This window comes from Melanaphis sacchari, unplaced genomic scaffold (assembly GCF_002803265.2).
Source record: "Melanaphis sacchari strain LSU unplaced genomic scaffold, SCAv2.0 Contig0_pilon_pilon, whole genome shotgun sequence".
NCBI lineage: Eukaryota > Metazoa > Arthropoda > Insecta > Hemiptera > Aphididae > Melanaphis > Melanaphis sacchari.
In genome coordinates, this window is record NW_020270366.1 from 8,605,359 (window position 1) to 8,625,718 (window position 20,360).

Consider the following 20,360-nt stretch of genomic DNA (forward strand, 5'->3'; position numbering starts at 1 on the left):
TTATGTAATGTTAATATTTTTGAAACATGGTGTTAAGTTTAATAATTTATATAGTTCATATCTACTTAATTATTAATTTCAATTTTAAAATGTAGCATAAATTCTGAAATTACTATTATATTGTTAAATTTTTGTATTGTAATTATAAATATGTAAAAATAATATTTCCATGTAAAAAGTATATAATTCTGTTAAAATTTGAATACAATAAATGTTATTGTGTTTTTAAATAATGACATGTATAAATATATACAATTTATTTAGCAAATAACTGTATTTATTATTTCTTATATTCTAGATAAAAATGTTTTATTTTTAATCCACATTTTATTGATTAAACTAAATATTTACTCATACTAGATTATTTGCTAGGCAACAGAACTTACTGTTGTTATTATTTTATTCAATATCTTTGTTGCATTTAAAATTTCTCTTAAATTTAATTTTTACATAATGTTTTGTTATAAAAAATATAGTAAACATATCACAGAAGAAACAATTAATGGTCATCAAAATGATGACAATAATTTGTTAAAAAGTGGTGATTTCATATCCAAACCAATTAAAAGTATGAAATGTACAATAGATGAAAATATACTACAACTTCAGTATCCTTTCTCATATCAAAATAGTATTTTGCACGTATAGATTTTAATGTGTAATTGTAGTTACAGTTTATACCTAATTATCTTTTTTTTTTTATGAAACAAAAGTTATCTATAATTAAGAGGTATCTAATTAGGTGTGGTAGATGATATTACATACAAATAAATAATAATGTAGTTTAATTGATATTATTATCTTTATTTTTTTAATATTAAATACTAATAATTCTGTTAAATAGTTACACAAACAATATGATGTATGGTACCTAGGGGGTAACCTGTAACAGAGGTAAAAAATCCTTAAGCTCTATGTCTAAGTCATTCTTTTGGCTATGATTGCTGTCATAAAATGTTCAATATATGTGCAGCAGACAAGCATACAGTTGTATATGCAGCAGGTAGTTATATAATTATGTTTGACATTAATGAAGGAAAATTGGATTTTAGAAAATGTGCCGGCAATGGAGGAATAGGACATATAACTGTAAGTTTATTGAATATTTAGAGTATTTTTCAATAATTAATAACAATACATTTTTGTTAAAATAGAAAAATCCAGTTTTGAGCCACATTGCAGTAGGAGAAAATTGTACTAATCCACTGATTATTGTGTATGAATGGCCAACATTTAAAATAATTAGTGTTCTCAAAGACAGTGCCAAACAACAAAACAACTGGTTATCTTATAGGTTTAACTAGTATAAGTATATTATGATATGAATTAAATGTACCTATTAATATATGCTATTAACATAATAAACATAAAAATTGAGTATAGTAGGTTATTGATACTTATCATTTGTATAATTACGACATATCTGATCATTGAGCATTTATTAAGTCACAATAATTGAATAATGTACCTATGTATTAAGTATTTGAATTCAATGATAAACCTAGGTACCTATGAAAAACTACTTAGCATGAAGACAATCTGTTTGAGAATTATTACTAAATACTAAGTACATTTTGTTATATTAAAATAATTAATCTAAATATTTTAAAAATTTCACTGTATACAGTAAATATATAGTAATATACCTATGTAAAAGTTTTAAGTATCTATTATGTATCCACAAATAGTATTTTTGAATGGCAACAAAATAAGTAACTAAAATTAATATTTTTATTTGAACATCTAATATTGTTAAAATTTGAACTTCTATTAGGTACCTGCCTACTTATAAAAAATTTGTGTTATGGCTTTATGCTAAACTTTTTTTTAACTTCCGTGAACAAAATTTAGGAAAAGTCTTAAAATATTTGAATTTTTTAAATATCAGGTGTTAAAATAAAAATTGCATACATTTATATCTACAAAATAATTTGCATTTTTTCATGATTTCGATGAATTTCATAAACATTTGGACATAAAACCCATATATAAAAAATAATGACTATTTTCAATAATTTTTAATTGATATAAAAATCACTTATGAGTTATGAGTTATTGTATTACATTTTCAACCTTTTTTAGTCGAAAATATTTTGAATATTTCATCTAAGTAGTAAATGCTAATAAAAGACTATAATATATTTTTATAATAAAAATTCCATTTTTGTTTTTAGCCAAAATGGTGAATATTTGTGTTCACAAGCAGGAGAACCCGATAATACTTTAACAATTTGGGATTGGAAGAAATCAAAAATAGTTTTGAAGACTAAGTCTTACGATCAGAATGTATCTGTATGTAGATTTTCAAACTTTATACCCGATCACTTGGTAACAGCAGGGACGGGACACTTAAAATTTTGGAAAATGGCAAAAACATTTAGTGGATTAAAGCTTCAAGGTCAGCTCGGACGTTTTGGAAAAACAGAAGTATCGAACGTCATTGGAATTTTTTCGATGCCCGATGAGAAAGTAAAATAAATATGGTCATATTTTTAATAACTTTAATAAATAAGAGCAAATACTATTATATAATAATATATATATACATGTATTTTGGTTATTGACTTATTGTAATGTTAGTATTTGTGTTATTTGTGTTGTATGTGTTATAATCATTTCATTTATTCGAAATTCTCGATTATGAATATTAATAATATACAATCGATCACCCCCCCCCCCCCCCCCCCCCCACCACCCATAAAAAAAAAAAGAATTTTTTTTAAAAACAATTACCTACCTTGTTATGTTATCTATTGTAAGTTTTATGAATAAGGCGGGGAAACATATTTTCTTAGATAGGTATTTAAAATTATTATAGTTTCCTAAGTTTCATTTTCCATTGATTATACGTATTATGAATCTGTTAGTACAACATTAATGAGTAGACGTTGAATATTTAAATTTTAAAGTATAAGTTTTTTAAATGAGTTAATTAAATACTATTTTTACTAAATTTTTAAATGTAATTGCTGCCCATATTTCATATCAATTATTAAAAGTCTTTCTAATCATTACTTTGTACAGCCTTAATATTTTTTTTTTAGATTTGAATAATTTAGATAACGCTAAGAAGCTCGCAAAAGAAGCTCTTTCTGTCTTTACTATTCTCATATTTATATCACGTGATTAATCGTTTTTTTTTTTCTAAAAATTATTGTGGAATTCTTCAAATTTTTCAAAAGCTGTTGAATCCATGTTGTCCTGAGAAAGCTCTCTGTAAAGAAGTTTCAATATTTTGTTTTTTTTCTTCATATATCGGCTCTAATTTTTTGTGGTTTTTTCAAAAACTTTAGTTAAACATAAAATTCCTCTAGTAATTCACTATTTTGAAAAGATGTTCAGTTGAATCGTAGCTAGAATTTGTACTTAGTGTTGATTGATCGCTACAATACTTGTTTTATTTTGCATAATTCGCTCTGCTTTGAAGATTTAGATCTTCGATATATTATCTTCTTCAGAAAGTTTGCTAGGTATCATTTATGACTTAAGTAATTCTATGAAATATTTTCTCCATATTTTAGCCTTTTTTTTTTGTTTCATGTGAATAGATTTTGATTTATTTTTTATTGTTTTTAACTTTTAAGCTTGGGTTGAATTGTTGATGTTCTTAATAACACTACAAAAATAACTTTAGTTACCTACCTCGTAAAACTTTTTTCTTTCCGTTTAGGTACTCTAATATTTAATTTAAATAATTTTACTTTCTCTTTTGCAAAATATGTTATCTAGCAATTTTTGCTTTTCAATTGTTTTTTGGCAAACTTTATTTAATTATTTATTCTTTGAATTAAAAAAAAAAAAAAATCAATTTCTTATTTTGCAAATATCCTTAAGTAGTTAACTGATTTAGGTCCAGTCTAAATCTAAGTCTTGTAAGTTGAAGTTTTTAATTTTTATCCAGTTTTCCATAAAGTTATGTTGGATTTTTGGGTCTTTGACTGCCTTACATCGTCACCCTTACATCGTCACCCTTAAATCTTCTTACATCTTTGATTTAGGATCTTAAATGTTTTTGTATTTATACATGGTCAATTTGGTTGGTTACCTTTTCATCTAGTTATTTTCAAGGAATCTTGTGAATCTTTTTGAGTATAAAAGTTGTTATACTTATAATCTTTGTCTTGGATGCTGCAAATTATATTATCTTTGGGCCCTTTAAATTGGTATCTATCCTGTGGAAAATATTAATCTATTTGGAAGCTAAGCGTTATCATACCTATATTTTGAAGGAAAATAAATAGAAAAAAGTCCCAATTATTACAACAAACTAATCACTCAAATCTACATAATACTAATTTAATAAGTAAATATAGATATAAATAATTATATGAAAGATTATAATAACTCGTCTATCATATTAAATAATAGGTGATATCTGGCTGCAATTGGGGTAATATTTTAGTATGGGATAAAGAATTTATCGACGTCGAAGTTACGAGGAAATTTAGAAAACCTTGTCATTCAGCACCGATCATCATGTTTTTGTATTCCAAAAATGACGAGCTGTTGACGAGCATCAGCATAGACGGTACAATCAAATTCTGGTATTATCGTACAGTGGATTTAGCCGACCCGCCTGAAAATGATCGTGTGCTGGAAATGGAACCGTCCTTTACAATCAGTGTTCAAGACAATGTGGGCAACGCAAAAATCATGGGTATGTGTAAGGTTGACGACGGCGACAACAAATCAAACGATTATTTCATTCAGGTATAATTAACATTTGACGAATCTAGCTATATGTTCTATGTATAATTAATTATTATGATATAGCTATAGTGATATGACTTTATATAATACAAATGTATAATATGAATATTGTGTTATACATAATGTATAGTATTATACATCTATACACGTATACACGTTGTATAGAATTATTTTATACATGACTGTTAAATATCAAATATGTTTAGTAAAGTTGTAATTTATTAATATTTAAATATTTTATATTGATGTACAAAAATGTAACCTTTAGAACTACAAAAATAAGAAAGTAAAAGTATTTATTTTTATTTTTAATTTCTTAAATGTTTGAGTAACCAAGTTTTATATATGATTTCAAATTTGATTATCTTTAAATAAAGTACCTATTTAGATTTTTATACCGTAAAAATATACCTATTTAAGATATTGGTAATATACTAATGTGTAATTTTAGTCGCGTAATAATTTAATTGCATGGGTGATTATCAATGGTTTTTATAACTAGTGTGCTCAAAACGATTAAATAATTATAATCAACTTAACGATTTGTACTAAATCTCGAACTATTCGAACGCGGAACTATTGCGCAACTGAAAATTGTATGCTAATTATAAATTATATACATATAAGGTAAAAGGTATATTAGGTGGATGGATTTATATGTTTGTTATGTATTCATGTGAATAAAACAAATAGACATAACCAATAGGCAATATTATGTTGGACAATAATTGGATTAAAAAATATAACAAACATAAGAATAAAAAAATTAATTAAAATATAATAGGTATAAAAAAAAGTTATTTACACTATGTCATTATTTTTAGAAATATTAAAAGTATAAAAATTAAAACGTTATGTATAATATTTTTTAACAGGAAATTTTGAACGATTCCATATTAAAAGGATGTTTTAGTCTAATTACATGACTTTAAACAATTCTTAGAATTCGTTTATCCGCATCAATAAATGTCTTTAATTTTTTGAGGGGACTGATATTGACTATAGGTATTTATATAAAAATTAATACTAAAATACATTTTTTACGTGAATCACTAAAAATATTTCACTTGACAAAAAGTTATCTGATTGATATGATTATTTATTGATCTGATTGGCTAATTGATTTTTAGGTAGTGTTAAGAACCCCTCATTTAGTTATAGAAATATAGCATGTAAGCATTTTCATTGCGTATGCGACATTCCTAGCTCGCATATTTTTTTGCAATCAGTCGATCGCAAACTGTGAAAATAATAAGACGCTTCATTATTACAATGTAAATTTAAAACTTATACATTAAGTAAATCAATAAAAATAAATCTTATCGACTAAAAACTGTGTCAATAATTTTCTTTTTTAAGAAGAACCCATTATCAAACAACCAAACCAGACTAAATTGGAACGGCATATAACAGTAGTATACTTGTATACTATACCTAAATATGTTTGGTTTATAAGATACATTTACTTTTATAATCGTATGTGGTTATTAAAATTAAAAAAAAAATAATTGTCCAACAAATGCCCATTATATTTAATTTAAATTTTTTGAGTTTTGAATGTTTAAACTTTACAACGATGAATAGTATTATAATATGGTTAAGAAATGAAAGTAATAATATGCATTATAAATGTACAATATATAAATAATTTAACACATTTTTTATATTTATTTTATATAACATTTTGATAATGGTATATAAGCTTATCGTAAACTTTTTTGTTGAATATATTTGTATCGATTTTGTCGTTCAATTTTAGGATGGTAATGGGGGAATGTGGCTTGCTGACATCGAAATGGCCGCAAACGCGAAACCGCTAAGACGGCTAGCTAAGTTTCATGGCGGTGAAATAACTTCTTTGCAACCATCGTCTATCGGTTATTTTATTGCTACTACTTCGTTGGACGGTTGGCTCCATGTGTACGATGTCATCAACAAAAAGTTGATATTCACTCATGATTTTAAAACACCAATTACTTCATCAATTTGGTTACCGCTGGAGGTATATGAACTTCATATTTTTTCACCGTTGTTTTTTTGTAATTAAGAGAGACGTATTCAGTATTTTGATGCTCCTGATCTATGTTGTAGGTGATCACCCGCCTAGTCATACCCTTAAATATGTGTTACAAACTTACAAACATGACTTAATAATTATCACGTATATTATATTTTAATGTAATGTTTAAACCAAATTTCAACTAATAATCTGTATAGATAGCTAGCTCGGGAGATATTTTCGTGATTGGATTTCAAACTGGAATTTTAAAAATAGTCGCCGTACCCCTCAAAAAATGTATTGAAGAAAAAATATTAAATCCTACTGAATTAGTGGAAGTACAAGTATGTTATAAGTACTGACTTATTAAAACTTATAGAAATATCTACAGATTAATTATAATAATTGTAGGTACAAGATCGTATTGTTTTTTTTTTTAGAGTTCAAAACCTCATACTAGTACAATCAGGCATTTGTCTATAAATCCTAGCGCCAACACTCTGTTATCTGGAAGTGATGATAACACAATATTTGTCTACAAAATAAAAACTAAACCTATCAAGTTGAGTCCTATTGGAATGTTTCCATTACCTGGAAAAGTCACTTTTATTCAATGGAAACCTTCAGAAGTAAAGATATTTATATTCGTAATAATTAATAACTAGGGCTGTGAATTTAATTCTGAAAAATATATTTAAATGTAAAAAGATCAATTTAAAATGCTAAGAAAACTTAATTAAAAAAATATAAAAATCTACCAAGATTTATTGAAGGAAAAAATCATATTTTTATTATAACGATAAAAATAATCTATAAAATTTCTATTAATAGAGATCTATAACAATATTTTCAAAAAAAGGTCCACTTATAAAATTTAAATAAAATAAAGTCCCCCAAAAAATATTCTTGATTATATTTCCCTAAAAAAAATACCTGTAATTTAAATAATGTTTATTAATGGCCCATATTTTTAACTTTCTACGTATAATATGGAATATAGTACATTAGCTATAAAAATGCATTGTAAAATTGATTAATAAATATTAGAAACAGTATAAGTTATAAATTTATTTATTTCATTAACCTTTATTTAGTTCATACTTGAAAATACATTAAAAAGTTGTTTTGTTAAGACTCACAGAATACCTAAATAGTTCCTAATGCGTATATGCATATATTTCTTAAATTCTTACATTATAGAAGTACGATAATATAATTTGATGGATACTTGAATGTCATTTAATTTATATTTAAGTTAATACAAAAATTTTCATAATATATTTTCATGATGGTCAATGGACAATTAAAGTTATTGAAATATGTGATACATACTTTTAATACATTTTTTATTTATTTATGCGTGAGTTTTTGTTTAGTATTTATTTATTTATGTTTCATGTTTCTTTTAGAATAATATTAACCTATCAAATTATTTTTATTATTTTTGAATTACTAAATCTGACTTTTTATTTGGACATTTTTTACGTATATTTGGTTCTGAAACAGTAAATAGTTTTAATTGTAAGAAACTGTTGAGAAATTCGAGATATTTAGTCACTTAAGTTAAACGCGAGTTGGATCTGGGTAGTAATTTAATACTACTTGAATTATATTCACGTAATCATAACTTGCGGTGGCTTTGAAATAAAAGGTTATAAATTTTACTAAGCCAAAATTCACTGATTTCGTGAGTCACAGTTGAGTCCTACTAAAATGTTTCCATTTTCTGAAAAATGTCTTTTATTTATTGGAACCATTCCAAAGTAAAATTATTTTTACGTGTTTACATTTTATAATCATTAATCAATAAATTTTGTGATTTTTTTCAATATTTAAATTGATTTCAGAAACAAATGGTGTTAATAAGTTGCGCTTCTGGACATATTGTAGAAGTGAAAGTTCCTACAAGCCGTCCGTCTTACACCACAGAATCATTTTTGTTAAAACTTGAATCACGTGTAATTCAAACTATGAGCATTAAATCAGAAATACAACGTCAACAATATTCTTTTGATTTGGAGCACAAAAAAAAAGAGAAAATTAATAAAAAAATAGAGAAATTGAAAATTATTAGAGAAAAAAATTCCAATCTAGAAATTGATTCTGAAGAAAACGAAGAACCGCCAAAAAAATGTATTCTATCATTACCAAACCCTGTATTGTTTGCAATATACACTCCATCAGAGAAAGGTATATGGGTGTCAATTGATGGATATGATGCTGGTTATTTGTATGAATATGATTTTAATACGTCCAGACCAGTAATGAATGCGCATATAATAATACCATATAAAAATAATATTCCACTAACTGCGATTACAATGTTGTAAGTATATATATTAGGTACTCTTATAAGTGTATACTGTAGTTTCTACTAAAATTAATAACTGCATAATATATTCTATACTCTATATATATTATGTCTATATGCTTTCTTAACAAGTTACGAGTAGCTAGTGCTTGAATTTCGAAGGGCCACGGGGAGAGGGAGTATCTCTTTTTTCATAAAAGTATTTTAACTTATTTATTTTGATTGTATCATGATCAATAAGAAATTTAAATCATCAGATGCACATATTTTTTAAATTCCTCTATTTAAATAATATGAAGTATAATAAATCTTTTTACTTTTTGTAAGAATCCATTTTTTTTTAATTAAAAATATTTGCTAATCTTCACATAATGTTTTTATCTTGTCATATAACTAATAATCTATGTTTTATTAATATATACCTCATTATGATTTTAAGTGGAACTGATCCATTAACAATTTTAATGGGATTTGCTGATGGTAGAATACGCCTTACAAATGTTCAAGTTAAAGATATATCAGATTTTGGTGATTATATTGAGTATTCAATTCACGATAACAAAAGAGGAAGAGTAAATATGTTATGTTTCAGTCATGATAATTGTATGTTATATACTTGTGGTAATGATGGAAACATTTTTAGTTTTGTATTTCAATGTAAAAATAAAGTCATTGAGAAGTGTATGTTTTCAATTTCTAAATTTCCTCAGTCATCTGTATTGGTTGTAAGTATTATGCTATAAAATAATAATATAATATAATTATTTAAAATTATAAATTTTTATTTATAAATTAGGGAGAAGATATTTTAACTGCTAAAGAAGACTTAAAATTAAGTTTGGAAGAGAGAAAAATTTATCAAGAAAATCTTAAAGCTTTAAATTTAGCTAATAAAGAAAAGGATAAGACTAGTAATCTATTAAATGAATTGAGAGAGAGGTTCAAACAAGTTATAGTCAGCAACAAGTCATTACCAGAGACATTACAATTAACTGATGATTATTTTCAATTAGATGAACGAATTAATAGTTCACTTATTGAAGAAGCACAATCTGAAATGGATAAATTACATTTGAAGTTAGCGTTTGATTATGAAAAAAGCTCATTAGGTCTTAGATATTTGAAAAGTTATTTCATCGATCCAATTTTAACTAATAAGTTTGCAGTTAAAGCAATTTTGTACGTATACTAATTTGACAAGATTAATACATTTTTTTTTATATAAATATTATTTTTGTTAATACCTTTATTTTTAAATTAAATATTTATAGGAGAGATGTAGTAGTCAAAACATTATACCATGAAATGCGTCATAATTTATTTAGTAGTTTAGTAGAAGAATTTATGTCTAAAAAACTTAAACTTCCAAAACAGTCGTAAGTAATTAATTTTAATAATCATATTTAAAATATTATCAGATGTTTAATGAACAACAAATAAATGTGTATGCTGCTAAGGCTTGAGGAAATAAAAGTTCCAAACAGTATAAGGTCTGTATAATTTTAAATTAGTTGTATAAACATAAAATATTGATATTTACTGTTATTGTATTTGTAGAAGACATGGATCTACTGTATTAAACAAAGGAGCTCACAATCAGATTCATAATGTATCTGAATCAGAAATATTTCTTCGAAATGTACTTGAAGAGTATCCTTCTTTACCGAAGAAAATTCAAAGTGCCATAGATAGGTTTGCTACGAGAAGAGATTTTGAAAATCAAGAAATTCTTAAAATTCAAAATATGTATAACAATAAGCCAAACAATAACACTATTGAAGAAGAAGCATTGCTAGATAATGCTTGGAATACTATTGGCTATATGAACTTAAAAACAGGATCGGATTTCAAGCTGACTGAAAATGAAATAGTTACAATGAAAGATAAATTTGAAAAATACATTAATGTTAAAAATGAGGTTAATTATTATTTATTATTCAAAATACTTAAAATATATACATTTATTAGGTATAATTTAAGTATATATCATATTATATGTATTTATGTAATAGGCTTACAACTTGAAAACATCTTTTAATGAAAAAGTGTTAGGCCTTAAACTACGCAAAATAAGTTTAATACACGATTACAAACAATTCAAGTTTGACGTTTGTATGATACAAAAAGAATTTAATGATCCAGAAATAATGACCCCATCAAATTTTCCTGAAGTTCTATTGGATGAATCTATTGATGTAAGAAACAATATACAATTGTAGTAATTTATTATCATTAAGTTCTAAAGATAATAGATAGGAAATGTAATAATTCATAACATTTATCATAGAAGTTTTGAATATGAAGCACAATATTTTAAAACATGAAGGCTCAGTAAAAACGTATACATCTCCTCATCTCCAGTATTAATATTTATTTTATTTTTGAATACTGTATATCATTGTATTAATACATATTATATAGTTTAAATATTACTATAGTCTACTAAAATATAATTGTATGATGTACATAATTGATTAATTATGATTTAATTATGTTTTAGCCTAGCTTAATTGATTCATTTGAACCTATTAGTCATTGGGATCCGACAGATTTGATTTTAAAACCAAAAAAAAATCATATGTATGAAAATACAATTTTAGATGAGCCTACTCATCTAGAAATTATTATGCAAAATATGAGAAAAGAACAATTGAAATATAGACATATGCGTTTGCATGAAACCATATTAACAAAAATCAATTTGTTTGATGAAGATCTAATAGAATTGGATAAAATGCGAAAAAATATAAAGCTCAGAATTAAATTTCTTGATTTATTGGCTTTAACATTTGAAGAAGAATTGATTATTTTAAATGATTTTGATTTAGTTGAAGATGAATATTTACAGAGAGTATGTGTTAAAATAGGTTTACAGAATGATAAAGTTAATCAAGTAATGTATTTATTTAATAAACTTTTATCAATTAAATAATAATACTAATTAACTAGACGTAATTTTATTTCTTCTAGATACAAAATATTCAAGAAAAAATCAAATATTTGAATGATATTATTAATAACAAGTCAAATATGTTAATAGATATTCAACATACTTTTGAAATGGAAATTCGAAATGATGGATTTGCTAAATATCTTAAAAAAATTTTCAAAAAGAAATTGAAAGTACCTAAACTCAAATCTGATGATGCTGAAGGTTTCTATCATAATATATTTTATTAAATTAATAATAATATTTATTTTATAGTTTCTTGATACTTCCTCTAGAAGTTATCCACATAAGTTATTTGTTTTCATGAAATATTAGGTATGTTAATAAAAAATATTTAATTATTTTTAGATACACTTTCATCTTCTTCATCTGGAGGAAGTGACGAATCTGATTCAGAATTTATTAATGAAAGCGCAGAATCATTTATGGCAATGAGTCGAGAAGCCGTTTTTGATGAAAAAGTATTACCATTAGGTTGTGATCCAAAATTATTTAATATTACATTAGAATTGAGGTCAAAACGATATGAAATCAAAAAAATCATTGAGGATAATAAAAAAAAAATGGATGTTCTTAATACACGTTTAAGTTTATCTTATGAAGAATTTGATGCCCTTGAAAATGAATTAAAACAAAATATAAATGAACTAGAAGCATATCGGGTTAGAATTTTACTTACATAATTTTTGTTTTTTAGTTAGGTATTAGCATATTAAATGTAAGCAAATTTGCTTCTCTAAAACTTGAAAGAATAGATTTTTAGTGACACTTTAATAGAACAACTCAAGTAAGGATAATAATTTAGTATCAAAATAAACATTTATACTCTTAACGAAAAATTGAATGATGACCAAAGACTATAATTATAATGTATTTAATTATATTTAGGTATGATGCATTGGTTTAACTACTATGATACCATTGGTACTAACACATTATTCCAGAAGCTAGCTGAAATAATGTTAAATGTTAGAAGTATCACTATTATTCTTGTTTATTGAATAATTTTATATAAAGTAGAAACGTTAATATTTCGGATTATATTGTCTTCAATATAAAATTACGATTATTTCAAAATATAGTCTGGCAGCAAAATACATAGAATTTTGCTTATAATTTGACAAAAACATTTTTCAAGTTGTATATTATTATATAACTATTCTTTCAAGGATACAATTTTATACACCAGTTCTACTGGTACAAAAGTTAATTTTAATAAATTTAAAAAAAATAATAATTTGATTTAATTTCCTATTTATAATAGTGGATTTATTGATTTTTATATTTATTTAAATTATAGATGAAAAAACAATTGAAACTAAATGATGTTAAAACTACAATTGTATTAAATAAATCTCAAATGACTAAAGCTAAATTATTGAAAAATTGTATCGTATTATATGGAAATGTTATGCAAGATCTAACAAACAGAGTAATGGAGTTAAAAAAAGAAAAAAAAGAGATAATAAATACATTTAAAAATGAAAAATTAGTTGCTAAACAGTTTCGTATGGAAATAACCAAAATGGAGAATATTTTAAAAAGTTATAAAATAGCCATTAAAGATGAGATGATAAAAAAATTTAAAATTGAAACAGACTGGAATTTTTTAGATGAAATGGAAATGACTATAATAGACTTTATGATTATAAACTCTAAGTCCAAGGCCAAAGATACAAAGGAATGTTTCCTTCGAGAAATAAGACTATTAGAAGTATCTATACCTATTACAATATAATATACGATATAGGAACATAAATTTTAGTTATTAACTATTTCAGGAATTGTTTTTTTTCAGAATAAAATCAGCTCTCAAACAGAGTTAATAATTGATTTGTTAAAATGGAATACTTACAAAACAAAAATTTTAAAAGATGTTTGTGAAAACATAAATAAAATTCAACAGTGTTTGGCTGAACAAAAAAAAATAAATGTAAGTAATATTTTTTTCAAATAAGTAGAATATTTTAGCTAATTAAAATGTTAACCCAATTATTTAAATATCTATAACTGGTTTATAATTTATTAGTTTATTATTAACGTTTTGAAAATATTTTTTCTGAAATAATGAATGGTTAACCTATTCTTAAAAGAATTACTTTATATACTTTTACAATTATACATAGAACATTAAAATTTTAACATAATTAAGAAACCAACAATAATTAGAAATTTGTTAACCCAAATTGATATAAAAAAGGGTACCAGAAAGTTTGTACTCTATCATTGACATTGACATTATATGTTTTATTATTCTGATGTGAGATAATTTTACATCAGTTTGGGTCAACCAATTTCTAGTAAATATATGTAGTAAATATTTATTTTCTAATACTTAGATAAAACTTCAAAATTTAACATTGGAATCATCATTTATTATGGAATTAACTACTATTAAACATACACATGACACATTACTAAAACAGAAACAAGACATTAGTGAAAAAATAAACATGTATAAATGTAAAGGCAAAATGTTCCCTCCCATAATAAAACAATCGTGCACCAAGTCAATACAAAATCAGGCAATCAATGACCGGTCCTTAGTTATAACTCCTACTTTACAAGAGGAGAGTGAAGAGTCTTGGACAATTAATGATGAACAACTTACTTACAACATGGAGTTTAATGTTGAACCGAAGATATCAAATTTATCTAAACAATCATTATCACGGTTAACGAAGCAGTCATCAAATTATGATAGTTTTGAAAATATTGATGAAGTGTATGGAACAAACAAATGGATGAATTATTATGATGATGAAGTGATATCACCTGTAAAAGAGGCTGTCGAAGACGTTAGAGAAAATAATGTTTTTAGCAAGATGACTGAATCCGAGAATAGTTTGTCAGATGATAATGAAGTTAATGGTAATCTCAATAATATTCATAGTAACAATGAACCAAAAAATTAACATAAAAACTTAAAGAAACAAAGCTATAAAATAAAATATAAAATATGAATAGTATGTACATTTGTTTTCAAATAATGAATATAAAATAGGTATCTACTTCTTGAATTTTTATAATTTTAGAAAAGAAACTTTAGATTAAATAAAAGTTAATATAATACAATTTAATATGATACCATTAGTATTATCAGATTTTATTTTAGTTTTAGTCAATTGCATTATAAAATTATGTGGGACAAAATAAAAATATTAAAAACTATTATATATTTAACAAAATTATTCTATTTTATCATTTTTATTAATCACAGATTAAATATTGTATATATTAATATATTTGATGTTATTACATTACTTTATAAAAGGATGCATTGCATTATCCTAAAAAAAAAAAAAAAAGGAATGACATAATAATAAAATAACATAATATTATACACACACAAATATGATATTCTTTTTAAGCCCTCGTTTTTGACTTTCCAGCCTTAGTTTCAAATAATTTACGAACAAAATATACTTGTAAAGTTGTTGTTCCCATTATTAACAAAATTTGCATTATAGACCATCTGTTTACATATGTCTTGTTATCAATCAATAGATTATAATCGCGATTTTCTTGACTGCGGACATGGTGTTGATGTTGCAACATGTGATTTATGTTATTTTCAACTGATTTCACGGTAGACTAAAACAAATAATAATAAATACTTTAAATATATTATAGATGAAAAATTTTCAATAGTTTCATACATAAAGTACATAGTTGAAATATTTCATTCATCTAGCAGTAGCAACAACCATTTGAAAAACTGGTGGGTGAATAGATAGTGATATGCATAATAATAATAAGATATACTTATAATACTTAATTTATAAGTTGAAAGTATTTTTTATAACTAAAATGGTAAATAAAAAGATTTTAAATGATTGTGGATACGTGAGATGGATTAAATATGATTTTAACACATTGTATTAGGATTTAGTATGCCACTATAAACAATTATATACTTATTTCAACTAAATGTATTAAAACATGTTTATTTTTATTTGTTTTAATGATTTATTCATAAGAGTTCTATACAAGTATTAGTTAATTTGTAGACTGTACTATTACCAAATTTCAGAAGAACCAATTTTAATTTATAATATACCTAGTTAAATTAAATACAAATTATTTTTGTTTAGATAAACTTCAATAAAATAAGTTATACTCATATTATCAGTTGTTTAAATATGGATAAATAAGTACATATTTTATTTAATGTTCAAACAATTTGATTAAGATTAATTTGTATAACTGATTATTTATAAAATATTGTACTGAATGACTATTTTATTGTGCATTTACTTATAACTGATTTAACTGGATGCATATATGATGCATTGTATTATAGGTTTAATTTTCAAAATACATGTTCATAAAAAATAACAGGATAATTAGGAAAACTTTTTTTAATACACTTTTATATATATCTAATTTTTACTCATTGTACAAACATAAATAGTATTACAATTGAAAACTCTAAATACATAATATAGTATAGTCCGTCAGCACAATTTTCTGTACATAATAAGTATAATCTTTAAATTACAAACATTTTTTACATGGTCACCATTCATAAAATATGTTTTAATAAGGGATTTGTTTCAGTATTTCATCAGATAGTATAGATAATTTTGTAAAATAGGAATATCATTTTAGAATTAAGAAATAGGTCGTAGTACTGCTCATGATTTATGGTTATAATTTGGAGATAGGTCATTTCACTATACAATAATTTATTATTTTATTAATTTAATATTTTAAAATATTTGATTTATTTTTATTATTATAGTAAGAGTAAGTAGATTTGATTTGTTTACCACGAACAGATTTAAATAAAAATTTCAATATTATAGTTATTATTAATAGCATTGATAAAAAGATATTATTGTTTATGGTTTATTAAACTAATTTTTAGCTATTAATGAAATTAAGATATTTTTTATAAGACTTACTGTAAAATTTTCTACGCCGACATTCATATCTTCTATTTCTTTATGATATTCATCCCATTTATCATACCTGAAAATAAACAAGTTAAATAATTTAAATGACACAAATATTTTATTATGGTAAATTATGTTCATTACATCGATAGAAAAAAAATTCTCTGAAAAAAGATAAAAAAAATTAGTTTTTTTAAATTTTATAGATATATGATTTTTTATTATGTTTAATTATATTGTGTATCTATCAATTATAATATGGTTTGTAACTAATTTTAATAAATGAGTTAATAATTTCAATTATAAAATAAAAAATGTACAACAAAACTATATCAGTGACAATTTAGCATACATAAATACCAATACTGGAATGTGGATATAAATGTACGAGAATTTCCTCAGCAAAATGATTTTTAATTCAATTGATTTTATGTATGTACTTATAGGGCATTTTTTTTTTTAGATATAAAATAGAAATACTGTGACAAAATTCTCCATGGTTTTTTTCCTAAATTTCATCATACTAACCTAATAACAGTGATGTACAAATTTACTAATTTGGCAGCAAACTTTGAAAACTGATTATCTATACAAACACTGTAGTAACCTCCTGTGGACTCTTGGTCTTGGTAATCAGAGCTGGCTTTCCACTGATATGGGTGAACGATCTGGCCATTGGGATGTCTGACGGCAAAACCAGCCATCCCATCACCACCTCTTAGTACCTGTTAAAAATAATATAATTATCAATTAAATAATTAGCACCAAAACAGTCACAAATCATTTAAAATCTTTTCATCCATACTTGAGCGCTTGCGTAAAAAGTTGCTCCAGGATTGACAAATTGAAAATAACAATCCTCTTTGCCTGGATCAATGATTACTTTGTAATCCATAGCGACGGCTGGCAAGGTTTCGTACCATGGCGCTGTGGGTTGAACCGGTGGGGGCTGCTGTTCTTGAGCAGGAATTGGCTGTGCTTGGCCATTTACATCGTCCAATATCGTAAAAAACACAGCGACGATATAACATAGACCAAACGTCGATGGCGACAACCAGTGGACTGCTGCACTTTTCTGGCGTTCAGCGACCATAATTGTGAAGTCACCGTCGCAAATTTTTTGGGAACACAACAAACTAGTTTGTGGTAAAAAAAAATGCTCACAGCTGCACGTTTAAAGACATTTTGTCTTTTACTGATGAAGAATGAATCACTTTCACTTTATACGCGAGTCTAAGTCAACCGCTTGGCGCCTACAGGCTACAGTACAGATATACACGACACATCGGCACGTTATCATTAACGTGATATCACAAGTTTTAGTCTACCAGTCAACATGATTTTAATATAATTGCGTGTCATACATGAAGTTCGGAGCGAATTAAATTTGTTCGATTATCAATTAATATTGTTATCTACAGTAAAGTGATTTGAATTCAGAGATGTTAAACAAATCTCTGTTTGAATTAGTGAATTACAATTTACAGTCAACACTCAACAGTACAGATCTTACTTTCTGTAATTGTGGTTTGGACCCAAGATCACGGTTTAAAACATATTTAAAAAAATTTTAAATAAATAAATCAAATTAACAATATTAGTTATGTATTATTGTTATTAGTGTATATTTTAAACATTTAAACCGTGATTTGGATTCCTAAACGTGAAGACTAGGTACATTCTTATGTACCTACATAAGAATATGTTTGACATAAGCGCTTAAGGTATCGTTTGATGTTTCGGTTTTATAAAAAATTATCAATAATATACCTACATACAAATAAAATATATAATTTTAATTAATTGGTTGATTTTTTAATCCAATTTTTTTTACATATTTCATACGATTTATTTCACCATCATGGTATTTCTTTCATTGTACAATTATTTCTCTTGGTACACCTTAATGACACGTTACTGCTGGCCATTTCTCGTAAAAATCTATATTTTTGATCTTTAAATAAAATACACACAACACCTTTATTAGCAATAGTTTTTGTAAAATTAATTTTAACGAATGACGCATACTTTGTTTTATATTTTTGATGATATTGTATAAAAATAGTTATTTTTCTTTATCAAAACACATAATTATGTATCATATTAATCGAATAATATTCCTATATGCGTTTACCATGTATATATTTCAGTGTTTTATAAAGGAGAACTTACATAATAAATTATTAATTATTATATTACATTAAATTTATTCGGTGGTACTGTGGTAGATTAATTTATATTGTACATCTGAACTTGATACAATGAACTACTAGGCCTCGTTATAGGTATCGTTGTAGACTGTAGTTTATGTTTTAATTTATAACTATTATTATACAATTATCGAAAGTACTTATTGCATACAACCCAATATCCATTGATATTAAATTTCTTTGAAATTTGAATAATACCTACCGAAACCAGTTAGATTTGCAGCCATTTAAATTTTCGCTCATCAATAACACAGTAACACTGTATCTATTGTTACCCTTCTACATTTAGTGGTTGTTGGTTAATGATCTCCAAACGGAGTGTACGAATATATAAAATCTTCAAACGTATTCCACGACATAAATGCTGTATCGTAATGGTAAAATTATCAATATAGCAGCAGCTGGCAGATTACGTTACATAAACTTTATAAACTAAAATGAATAGTATTGTTGCGTGCCAATATCAGATCCAGACTCAGGGTGTTATTTAAATGTAATTTACAACTCTTAAGAACAATAATGTGTTTATTACGTATAAATGAAGTACATGTAACTTATACAAAAAGTGGCTGAGTGTCGTGAAGTTGCTCAGGTCTTCGTGGCTCTGGTATAGTCTGGTACATCTGCCTCTGTTGGTCTCTGGACTCCCTTATATACAAAGAAGTCTCTTGTTGTTGTAGTCAACAACCTTCTTCTATTTCATATTAATTCTTGGAATTGTTTTCACATTTGAAAACAACAATCTCCAGGATATCTTCTGTTCTTAAGTGGCAATTTGTGGAATTGTAATAATACATTTAAACGACCTCGACATTTTAACAACTGCCATTATGATGATGAATTATAATGGATTATTATGCTTCTAGCAATATTATTATATATTTTATTATATATAGGTACTATCGTAGCATATCTCGTAGCCCATAACAGTATATAGTATATAGAGTGGACGATTTTAAGTTGACATTCCTAAAGCAAATGACTAAGGAAAAAAATAGAAGTTAGTTAAGGCCGTTTATGGCTTTGTTGATTAATTTTCATCTAATAAAATATCTCAACTTGAATTAATAAAAAAAGTGTATCCCAATAGTGTATCTATTTGTTAAAGCCAATTTTGTGTTAGTTTGGTTATTAAATACAATTCTTAACGCTTTAAGTTAAAGTAAGAATTTGCAATTTCTAAAAAATAGTCTGTAATATTTAAAAATTATTTGCTAAATGTTGATATCATTTTTAAGTCCAAAAGGAACAATTTAATTTAATTTGTTTAACAAAGTTTTAT

The 20,360-nt window shown here is 25.1% G+C and overlaps 2 protein-coding genes across 2 annotated transcripts; one reads left to right on the forward strand and one right to left on the reverse strand.

Moving 5' to 3' along the window:
• Window positions 1-453: 453 nt before the first annotated feature.
• Window positions 454-14,921, forward strand: LOC112591851. Its single transcript, XM_025335788.1, has 21 exons — window positions 454-608; window positions 924-1,089; window positions 1,155-1,294; window positions 2,175-2,469; window positions 4,369-4,710; window positions 6,470-6,712; window positions 6,928-7,053; window positions 7,150-7,338; window positions 8,557-9,035; window positions 9,460-9,745; window positions 9,817-10,199; window positions 10,292-10,396; window positions 10,478-10,510; window positions 10,578-10,938; window positions 11,033-11,215; window positions 11,521-11,913; window positions 11,991-12,174; window positions 12,319-12,632; window positions 13,271-13,684; window positions 13,769-13,903; window positions 14,310-14,921. Exons 1-21 carry the CDS (start codon window positions 454-456, stop codon window positions 14,883-14,885), a joined length of 5,502 nt encoding a protein of 1,833 aa, XP_025191573.1. The 3' UTR covers window positions 14,886-14,921.
• A 328-nt stretch (window positions 14,922-15,249) lies between these two features.
• LOC112591860 (transmembrane emp24 domain-containing protein 6) lies at window positions 15,250-18,158 on the reverse strand. Its single transcript, XM_025335796.1, has 4 exons — window positions 17,674-18,158; window positions 17,397-17,593; window positions 16,878-16,944; window positions 15,250-15,564 (listed from the first exon to the last, which is right to left on the reverse strand). The coding sequence occupies exons 1-4, from the start codon at window positions 17,959-17,961 to the stop codon at window positions 15,337-15,339; spliced, it is 780 nt and encodes a 259-aa protein (XP_025191581.1). The 5' UTR covers window positions 17,962-18,158; the 3' UTR covers window positions 15,250-15,336.
• Window positions 18,159-20,360: the final 2,202 nt, after the last annotated feature.

Coding starts and splice junctions, on each gene's coding strand:
- LOC112591860 (XM_025335796.1), bottom strand. CDS start 17,961: ATGGTCGCTGAACGCCAGAAAAGTGCAGCAGTCCACTGGTTGTCGCCA. Junction 16,945..17,396: donor TTGTACATCACTGTTATTAG/GTTAGTATGATG, acceptor GTTTATTTTCAG/GTATGATAAATGGGATGAAT. Junction 15,565..16,877: donor TCGGCGTAGAAAATTTTACA/GTAAGTCTTATA, acceptor TATTTGTTTTAG/TCTACCGTGAAATCAGTTGA.
- LOC112591851 (XM_025335788.1), top strand. CDS start 454: ATGTTTTGTTATAAAAAATATAGTAAACATATCACAGAAGAAACAATT. Junction 10,511..10,577: donor AAAGTTCCAAACAGTATAAG/GTCTGTATAATT, acceptor TTGTATTTGTAG/AAGACATGGATCTACTGTAT. Junction 13,904..14,309: donor CTGAACAAAAAAAAATAAAT/GTAAGTAATATT, acceptor TCTAATACTTAG/ATAAAACTTCAAAATTTAAC.